At 44.6% G+C, this 10,514-nt stretch overlaps 1 protein-coding gene across 5 annotated transcripts in view; it reads left to right on the forward strand.

Moving 5' to 3' along the window:
* Window positions 1-10,514, forward strand: part of LOC104992404 (DLA class II histocompatibility antigen, DR-1 beta chain-like) — a 35,543-nt gene that overhangs the window by 3,570 nt on the left and 21,459 nt on the right. Inside the window, exons 2-6 of one of the 5 annotated variants that reach the window (XM_010845265.1) lie at window positions 4,995-5,264; window positions 7,304-7,585; window positions 9,405-9,515; window positions 9,958-9,981; window positions 10,293-10,508. In XM_010845265.1, the coding sequence (XP_010843567.1) occupies window positions 4,995-5,264; window positions 7,304-7,585; window positions 9,405-9,515; window positions 9,958-9,981; window positions 10,293-10,306 (701 nt within the window). In that variant the 3' untranslated portion in view covers window positions 10,307-10,508. The other 4 variants (XM_010845266.1, XM_010845268.1, XM_010845269.1 and 1 more) reach the window with 4 other exon arrangements.

A 10,514-nucleotide genomic window follows, 5' to 3' on the forward strand; every position in this document is an offset into this window, starting at 1 on the left:
TTTGGCTATTCAGAGTCTTAGTTCCACACAAATTTTAGAATTATTTGTTCTCAGTTCAGTTCAGTCACTCAGTCATGTCCAACTCTTTGCTACCCCATGAACCGCAGCACACCAGGTCTCCCTGTCCATCACCAACTCCTGGAGTCTACCTAAACCCATGTCCATCGAGTCGGTGATGCCATCCAACCATCTCATCCTCTGTCATCCCCTTCTCCTCCTGCCCTCAATCTTTCCCAGCATCAGGGTCTTTTCAAATGAATCAGGTCTTCACATCAGGTGGCCAAAGTACTGGAGTTCCAGCTTCAACATCAGTCCTTCCAGTGAACACCCAGGACTGATCTCCTTTAGGATGGACTGGTTGGATCTCCTTGCAGTCCAAGGGACTCTCAAGAGTCTTCTCCAACAACACAGTTCAAAGCATCAATTCTTCGGTGCTCAGCTTTCTTCACAGTCCCACTCTCACATCCATACATGACCACTGGAAAAACCATAGCCTTGGCTAGACAAACCTTTGTTGAAAAATTAATGTCTCTGCTTTTTAATATGCTGTCTAGGTTGGTCATAACTTTCCTTCCAAGGAGTAAGCGTCTTTTAATTTCATGGCTGCAATCACCATCTGCAGTGATTTTGGAGCCCAGAAAAATAAAGTCAGCCATTGTTTCCACTGTTTCCCCATCTATTTGCCATGAAGTGATGGGACCAGATGCCATGATCTTTGTTTTCTGAATGTTGAGCTTTAAGCCAACTTTTTCACTCTCCACTTTCACTTTCATCAAGAGGCTTTTTAGTTCCTCTTCACTTTCTGCCATAAGGGTGGTGTCACCTGCATATCTGAGGTTATTGATATTTCTCCTGGCAATCTTGATTCCAGCTTGTGCTTCTTCCAGTCCAGGGTTTCTCAAGATGTACTCTGCATATAAGTTAAATAAGCAGGGTGACAATATACAGCCTTGACGTACTCCTTTTCCTATTTGGAACCAGTCTGTTGTTCCATGTCCAGTTCTAACTGTGGCTTCTTGACCTGCATAGAGGTTTCTCAAGAGGCAGGTCAGGTGGTCTGGTATTCCCATCTCTTTCAGAATTTTCCACAGTTTATTGTGATCCACATAGTCAAAGGCTTTGGCATAGTCAATAAAGCAGAAATAGATGTTTTTCTGGAACTCTCTTGCTTTTTTGATGATCCAGCTAGTAATTCAATATTATTAATACCAATAATACTGGTATTATTGGGTGTAGCAGGCAAAGTTAGAAATGAGTTATCTGGGGTTTTGAATAGGACTGAAATATCTGTAGTTGTAGTTTACTAATATAGATAAGTAGTGGACAAGTGGCAGGGAAATTAAGAAGGAAGATGATGTGAAGCATAAATCACATGTCTTTTTAATTGGCTGGTGAGGCAAAGAAATAAGTAAGTCATACTCAAATTTATTTTGCTGGAAAAATATCTCTTCATTGGGAGTGGATTCTTTAAAAACAGAAATTTCATATAGGAACAAGATTTTCAACAGATAAAATATTGGCAAAACTTTTAATGTAATTCTCAGTACTCCAAAATTAACCGTGGCTATTGACCACATATTTTCAGATGATTTATACTAGTTGAACTCATCCAGTGACAGATCACCAACACTTCCCCCAACTCCTTGACCCCGAGTATTTGGGAATATCTAGAGCCAGAAGCAGAAGCAGGAGATATTAAGAACAGGTGGCAAGAATACACAGAAGAACTGTACAAAAAAGATCTTCATGACCCAGATAACCATGATGGTAATGATCACTCACCTAGACCCCGACATCCTGGAATGTGAAGTCAAGTGGGCCTTAGGAAGCATCACTACAAACAAAGCTAGTGGAGGTGATGGAATTCCAGTTGAGCTATTTCAAATCCTAAAAGATGATGCTATGAAAGTGCTGCACTCAATATGCCAGCATATTGGGAAAACTCAGCAGTGGCCATAGGACTGGAAAAGGTCAGTTTTCATTCCAATCCCAAAGAAAGCTAATGCCAAAGAATGTTCAAACTACTGCACAACTGCACTCATCTCACATACCAGCAAAGTAATGCTCACAATTCTCCAAACCAGGCTTCAACAGTACATGAACTGTGTAGTTCCAGATGTTTAAGCTGGGTTTAGAAAAGGCAGAGGAACCAGAGATCAAATTGTCAACATTCGTTGGATCATCAAAAAAGCAAGAGAGTTCCAGAAAAACATCTGCTTTATTGACTATGCCAAAGTCTTTGACAGTGTGAATCACAACAAACTGTGGAAAATTCTGAAAGAGATGGAAATATCAGACCACCTGACCTGCCTCCTGAGAAACCTGTATACAGGTCAAGAAGCCACAGTTAGAACTGGACGTGGAACAACAGACTGGTTCCAAATCAGGAAAGGAGTACATCAAGGCTGTATATTGTCACCCTGCTTATTTAACTTATATGCAGAGTACATCATGTGAAATGCTGGATGAAGCACAAGCTGGAATCAAGATTGCTGGGAGAAATATCAATAACCTCAGATATGCAGATGACACCACCCTTTACGGCAGAAAGTGAAGAAAAAGTAAAGAAAGAGCCTTTTGATGAAAGTGAAAGAGGAGAGTGAAAAAGTTAGCTTAAAATTCAACATTCAGAGAAGGAAATGGCAACTCACTCCAGTGTTCTTGCCTGGAGAATCCCAGGGATGGGGGAGCCTGGTAGGTGCCATCTATGGGGTCCTGTAGAGTCAGACATGACTGAAGCGACTTAGCAGCAGGAGCAGCAACATTCATAAAATGAAGATCATGGCATTTGGTCCCATCACTTCATGGCAAATAGATGGGGAAACAGTGGCAGACTTTATTTTTGGGGGCTCCAAAATCACTGCAGATGGTGACTGCAGCCATGAAATTACAAGATGCTTGCTCCTTGGAAGAAAAGCTCCAACCAACATAGACAGTATATTAAATAGCAGAGACATTACTGTGCCGACAAAGGTCCATCTAGTCAAAGCTATGGTTTTTCCAGTAGTCATGTATGGATGTGAGAGTTGGACTATAAAGAAAGCTGAGTGCCTAAGAATTGATGCCTAAGAGTTGATGTTGGAGAAGACTCTTGAGAGTCCCTTGGACTGCACGGAGGTCCAACCAGTCCATCCTAATGGATATCAGTCCTGAATATTCATTGGAAGGGCTGATCCTGAAGCTGAAACTGCAATCCTTTGGCCACCTAATGGGAAGAACTGACTCATTTGAAAACACCCTGATGCTGGGAAAGATCGAAGGCAGGAGAAGAAGGGGATGACAAAGGATGAGATGGTTGGATGGCATCACTGACTTGATGGACATGAGTTTGAGCAAGTTCCAGGAGTTGGAGATGGACAGGAAGGCCTGGTGTGGGGCAGTCCATGGCATCACAAAGAGTCGGACCTGACTGAGTGACTGAACTGAACTGAGAGCCATTTTTGGTTGTTACACTGAGGGTTTCTTCTGACATCAAGTGAGTAGAGGCCAGAGATGCTGGTAGACAGCCTACAATGTTTAGAATAGCCACCCTCACCTAAGAGACATATTTGATCTCTTACCTAATCAGGTCAAATTTGAAAAGAGTTCTGTCACCAAATTTAAAAAATAAATTGGTTTTTCGAGCTATCCAGATTTGGAAATTCCAAAAAGGAAAGGTAGAAGTATACTGGGATCATGGTTTTAATTTCCTTAAAACTCTTCAAAAGTTTCCCATTTATCATAAATTCAAAACCCTAACATCAACTATAAGACTTTTAAGAACTGGCTTCTGTGATTTTTCTAGTGAAAAATTTCACCCTGCTTCCTCACTCTCTGTGCAAGTGAGAAGTTTTCCTCTGGATTCCTGCAGAAATTCATCATCTCTTTCAAGCCTTTACACATGCTACTACCTTTACCTGAAACATGCCTCCTTTTTCTCCCAGACATACACACACTTCTTGTCTTCAGCCATCTAAAGCTAACCTTTCATGTCACATCTTTAAAAAACAAAAAACAAAAAACTGAAGTATAGTTGATTATGAACTTCCCCGGTGGTTCAGCTGGTGAAGAATCTGTCTGTAATGTGGGAGACCTGGGTTCGATCCCTAGGTTGGGAAGATCTCTTGGAGAAGGGAACGACTACCCATTCCAATATTCTTGCCTAGAGAATTCCATGGACAGAGGAGCCTGGTGGGCTACAGTCCATAGAATCGCAAAGAATAGGATAGGACTGAAATGACTGAGCTCACACACATTGTATCAAATGTTTGTTTTTATATTCCGAAAGAGGTTAGGCTACAGTCCTTGGGGTTGCAAAGAGTTGGACACGACTGAGTGACTTTCACTTTCATAGTTGATTTACAAATTTGTGTCATGTCACGTCTTAAATATCATTTGAGACAACTTCTCTGCCACCCTAATGTAATTATTCTCTCTTCTAGAACTCCTAACTTTTCTTCTGATATTTCTGACTCTTGTGTAATTAACTCTTGCGTGGTTGGGTTTCGTCCATCAGTCTCACTAAATGTTATACTCCTAGATAAGGTAGGGGAGAGGTCTGTTTTTCCTTCTTTGGATTCCCAGGGGCAGCAGCACAGGCCTGGCACAAGGTCAGCACCAGGTAAGGAAGTGTTTCAGGAACTGATGAAGGGCTGTGGGATGAGAGGAAGGAGCAGTGAGTGTTTTTCTGGTGAAAGCATTCAGGAGGTGGAAGCGATGGGGTAAATCCTGGCCCAGCTCAGGCTTGGAGGTCTCCAGCCAAGTGCAGAGCTGACTGCATCCCACATGGCTTCGAATCAGAGGGGCCTTCCCCGACCACCATGGTCTGGATTGATCCTGCAGATGAAAGATGAACCATGAGTGCTGGTAATTAGGGGTGCCAGTGGAGCCAATGAAGGAGTTCCTAGTGCTCCCTTCTCTCCTAGCGACCCCCTTCTCCCTCTCCCATTGGTGGGCGTTGCAGTCAGTCATTTCCAGGAGCCCGCCCAGTGATCAGATCTTTCACGTCTTCACAGCGCATTTCATCCATCAGTTTAAGGGTGAGTGTCGTTTCTCCAACGGGTTGGAGCGGATGCGGTTCTTTGCCAGATACATCTACAACACGCAGGAGGATGTGCATTTCGACAGCGATGTGGGGGAGTTCACGGCCCTGACGGAGCTGGGGAGGCTGGACGCTGAGTACTGGAACCAGCAAAAGGACTTCATGGAGCAGATGCGGGCCAAGGTGGACACGTTGTGCAGATCCAACTACCAGGGCATTGGTAGCTTCCTGAGGCAGCGCCGAGGTGAGCGAGGCCAGTGGGTGGCCTCGGGGAGGTTGTGTGTGTGTGCGTGCACGTGTGCAGGAATGTGTGTGAGAGAGAGAGACAGAGAGACAGAGAGACAGGAGGACAGAGACAGAGGCTACGTCCAGGTGAGTGTTGGATTGTGAGCAAGTTCAAGTTAGGAAAGTTGCTGTGAGAAGATGAGACTGGGAGTCTCCCATGCTGTCGGGGAGACAGTGTGTGATTGTGAGAGGGGAGAGAGCATGTGGCGGGGGAAGGGGCCGGGGGTCTGAGAGGACCGGAGAGGGTAAGAGGTATGGAGGACGGCTGCAGGAAGGAAAGATGGTGGCAGACTGTGGGAGAGGTGAGGTGGCAGAAAGGGGAAGGGGATATGGAGGAATACTGACTGGGAGGGGCGGTTAGGCTTTCCTGGCCGCTCAGACATAAAGAATCTGCCCACAGTGCAGGAGACCTGAGTTTGATCCCTGGCTAGGGAAGATCCCCTGGAGAAGAGAATGGCTACCCACTCAAGTATTCTTGCCTGTAGAATTCCATGGACAGAGAAGCCTGGCGGGCTACAGTCCATGGGGTCGCAAAAAGTTGAACGTGACTGAGTGACTAACCCTCTAGGTGGTTAGAGAGGAGGGGAGGGCATTGAGGTGTCTGTGATTGTGCTACCCAACAAAGGGCTGTGGAACTTGGACATTCATGGTCAGCTGTGGTACAGGAGCTTCAGCACATCTTCCTGGATGATGGACCCTTTGCTTCACATCTGCATCTTTTGCTTCTGTGGTCAGGGAGAAACTGGTCTGGGTCCAAATTTTCACCTTGGCTCGTGCTTCAGCTGCACGACTCATGGTTTTGTTCTTTCGTCTCTGAAAAGCAACTCAGTATCTTGCTTGAAACAGAATAGGGCCAGATTGGAGCTGGTTCTGGGGTTATACAATTATAAGAAATTTTAAGTTTTGTACTCTTTTAAGATTAATTAATTTTTGACTGTGCTGGGTTTTCCTTTCTGCGTGCAGGCTTTCTCTAGTTGCAGCGAGCAAAGACTGCTTTCTGGTTGCAGTGCATGGGCTTCTCACTGCAGTGGGTTCTCTTGTTGCAGAGCATGGGCTCTAGGGTGTGGGAGCTTCAGCAGTTGCAGCATGTGGGCTCAGTAGTTGTGGCACGGGTTTAGTTTCCTTGGAGCATGTGAGATCTTCCCAGATCAGGAACTGAACTTGCGTCCCCTGAACCAGTGGGTGGATTGGCAGGTGGATTCTTAACCGCTGGACCACCAGGAAAGTCAAAGACTTTTTTCTTTTTAATTAGTGACTTTCCTTCCTGCTTTACCTCTCCTTCAGGACTCAAGTTTTTCTTGGGATTCAACTCATAGACTTAGAGAATCACCCGTGTCTTTCCTTCTTCCCAGGGTGGAACCATTCTGAGATGTTCTAAGGTGTGAGTGCCTGGAGACAGCTTTCCCAGGATGTCATGTTCTATATCCACACCTACCCCACTGCTGTTCCCTAATTTATCGACACTTTGATTCATATTTTCTCTTCAGTTAAACAAGGATAACAATAGCTAACATATATTGAAGACTAAGTTCCAGTTATTGTTTTACATGCTTTACATGGAATAATCCTCACATAGTGCTGAGAGGTAAATTAGGATAATAATACCCTTTTATAGATAGAAAGCTGAGGCACGTGGAAATGTAAAAGTTCTCCCAGTCACTAAGAGGAAGAGCCTGGATGTGAATCCAGTCTGTCTGGCTTCAGAAATCAGTACACTGTATGCCTTGAAAGATTTGTAAATGCTTCAGTTCAACAACGAATTATTTTTCATGCTATGAAACACACACACATATTTTTTCAACATCTTCTAAATGTAATGGGCCAGTGCTGTAAGAATTAAAGTCAAGGCTCACAGTACTAGCTCCTAAAGTTGGGCCAAATGGCCTGTCTGGCCTACCTGAGACTGCAGTCTGCTCTGGTGATTGGTTTAGAAAGGCAGCCAATCAAGGAGACTCACTTTGTCTTGCTCACTGATTCCCTCCACTTTTTCTCTCCCAGTGGAGCCTACAGTGACTGTGTATCCTGCAAAGACCCAGCCCCTGCAGCACCACAACCTCCTGGTCTGCTCTGTGAACGGTTTCTACCCAGGCCACATTGAAGTCAGGTGGTTCCGGAACGGCCATGAAGAGGAGGCTGGGGTGATCTCCACAGGCCTGATCCAGAATGGAGACTGGACCTTCCAGACCATGGTGATGCTTGAAACAGTTCCTCAGAGTGGAGAGGTCTACACCTGCCAAGTGGAGCACCCCAGCTGGACGAGCCCTCTCACAGTGGAATGGAGTGAGAAGCTCTCTATCTCATATGTCCCTCACCCACCGTGGAGGGGGCTTGCTTTCCCCTGAATTTCAGGTGTTTCCTCTCCCTACAACATGTGTTCATTTGCTCCTTGTTCTCCTGTCCTTCAGCTGAGGTTATTGGGGGAGTCCTTTATCCTGTGATAGAAATCCTCTGATACTTTACGGATATCTTGGCGTAGTTTCTCCAAATACCTACACCCCCTGGGGAGGCATTTCTTCCTGACAAGGAGAAAAGAGGTATCCCTGGTCTGAGCCTCCATGAAATCTCAAGTCACGGTCACCCTGTGACCTGGGCACTAGTCCCCTGCCTCCAGCTGGGCTTGTACTTCTGACACTGTTGCTCTGAGTTGTTCACTGTGATCTGAGAAAAGGTGCAGCCTTTACAGCGTACAAACCTTCCTGACGTGAGTGGAGTTCAACCTCAGCTATGCCCTTTATTGGCTCTGTCACCACACACAAGCTAGTTAACCTCATTCCGTCCCAGGTTCCTCACCTACTAAATATTGAAGTCCTGTGGCCTTATATCAGGACTGCAATGTTTAAATGAGTTCAGTGCCTGAATCTTGAAGCTACTCTGTGTGATTTTTAAGACAAATTTTTGTAGGAATTGCCAGTTATTCTGGTTCTTCCAGGGCAGCCTTCTTTCCTTCTTCTCAAAACTCTCTGTCTTATAATAGGTCTGCCCAATGTTATGTAGCAGCCTGGATGGGAGGGGAGTTTAGGGGAGAATTGTTATTGTTTAGTCGCTAAGTCATGTCCAACTCTTTGTGACCCCATGGACTGTAGCCCACCAAGCTCCTCCATCCATGGGATTTCCCGGATAAGAATACTGGAATGGGGAGTCATTTCCTTCTCCCTTGGGGGAGAATGGATACATGTATATGTCTGGCTTAGTTCCTTTGCTGTCTGCCTGAAACTGTCACAATATTGTTAATTGGCCATACTCCAATACAAAATAAAAAGTTTAATAAAAATTTCTCAATCTTATGCAGCCACTCTGGAAGGTGGTATGGAGATTCCTTAAAAAACTAAGAATAAAATCACCCTATGACCCAGCAATCCCACTACTAGGCATATACCCTGAAGAAACCAAAATTAAAGACACATGTACCCCAATGTTCATTGCAGCACTATTTACAATAGCTAGAACATGGAAACAACCTAGATGTCCATCAACAGATGAATGGATAAAATGAATGGTACCTATATACAATGTACGTATATACAAATTGACATTTGGCAGAAACTTAATCATATAAAGGGACACATTTGAGTCAGTTCTAATGAGGTGGATGAACCAAGAACCTAGTATACAGAGTGAAGTAGGTAAGAAAGAGAAAGATAAATATCATGCACTAACACATATATATGCAATCTAGACAGATGGTACTGATGAAAGTTTCTGCAGGGCAGCAGTAGAGATACACACATAGAGAACAGACTTATATGCACACGGGACGGGGAAAGGAAGGAGAGAGTGAGTTGTATGGAGAGCGTAACATGGAAACTTACATCACCATATGTAAAACAGATACCTGTATGACTCAGGGAACTCAAACAGGGGCTCTGTAACCTAGAGGGGTGGGATGGGGAGGGACATGGGCCGGAGGTTCAAGGGGGAGGGGACATATGTATACCTTGGCTGATTCATGTTGACATTTGGCAGAAACCATCACAGTTCTGTAAAGCAATTATCCTTCAACTAAAAAAAAAAAATACATTAAAAAATTCTCAGTCTTGGAGATTGAAATAGAGAAGTTGTATTTGGGATAAAAATGACTAAAATTAGCTTCTTTTCTCAGGAGCACAGTCTGACTCTGCTCAGAGGAAGCTGATGAGTGGAATCGGAGGCTTTGTTCTGCGTCTGCTCTTCCTTGGCGTGGGACTGTTCATCCACCTCAGGAGTAAGAAAGGTGAGGAACCAGTTGGCAGATGATATTCCTCGCAGGCTTTTGGGAGAAGAAATGTGACTTTGCTCGGGTGGTTCGGTGACCCTGTACAAAGTCTGTCATTACCTAGTTACCTCAAATTTCCTGAAAATCCAGACACTGACAGTCCATGATTAGCCATGGTTGAAACATGAAAGGTGATGGCCTATAACAATCAGAAAATGGTTAACACACATGAAATTTGGGGTGGAGATCCTGGGGCAAATGCCGGAAGAGACACTAAGGCTGATGAAATTACAATGGGTTTGTGTGAGAGAAGCTTCAGTTTCTCTCTATCCTGGCATCCAGTGATGTGGGCTGTGGTGTGAGAGAAATCTTAGGAGAGTGCTCTGGGTCTGGGAACATTGTGTTTGGGGATGGATTTACCTCCATCTTTTAACTATATGTCTTTCTTCCTCTTTTCCAGGACACCCTGCACTTCAGCCTATAGGTAATGCTTCTTAACTCTCTTTTAGAATCATATTTAGTCTCCTAGAGCAGATGGTAGAGGGGACAAGACAGGAGACAGAAATAATGAGAAAGACTGTGGATCTGACTTCTGATCATGCAGTTTACACTGAAGCTTCTTCTGTCCACTAAACAGAAGGTTTGAACTGTAAAGTGGCTTTGGCCCAAGGAGACTTAAGAAAATTTCCCCTTCTTACTGCAATGCTTTAACAGAAGGCTCTGAGAGGCAGAGACAAGGGGAAGTGCTGCTTGTAAAGTAAGACTGGAAATGACACTGTCCTCTGCTTCCTGAAGGACCCCTGAGCTGAAGTGAAGATGGTAACACTCAAAGAAGAACCTTCTGTCCCAGCTTCTTCACGGCCTGAAAAGGTCTCCTGCTTGGCTCCTATTCCTCCACAACAAGAGTGCTTCTCAGGATCTCGTTTGCTCCTGGTTGAGTGACCCTGCAGAAAATGTCCTTCTTGCTGGTTTCCTTGGCCCCCATGTTTGACCTGGACGTTCTCAGTATTGATCACC

This window comes from Bison bison, unplaced genomic scaffold, assembly GCF_000754665.1.
Source record: "Bison bison bison isolate TAMUID 2011002044 unplaced genomic scaffold, Bison_UMD1.0 scf7180017864214, whole genome shotgun sequence".
Taxonomy (NCBI): domain Eukaryota; kingdom Metazoa; phylum Chordata; class Mammalia; order Artiodactyla; family Bovidae; genus Bison; species Bison bison.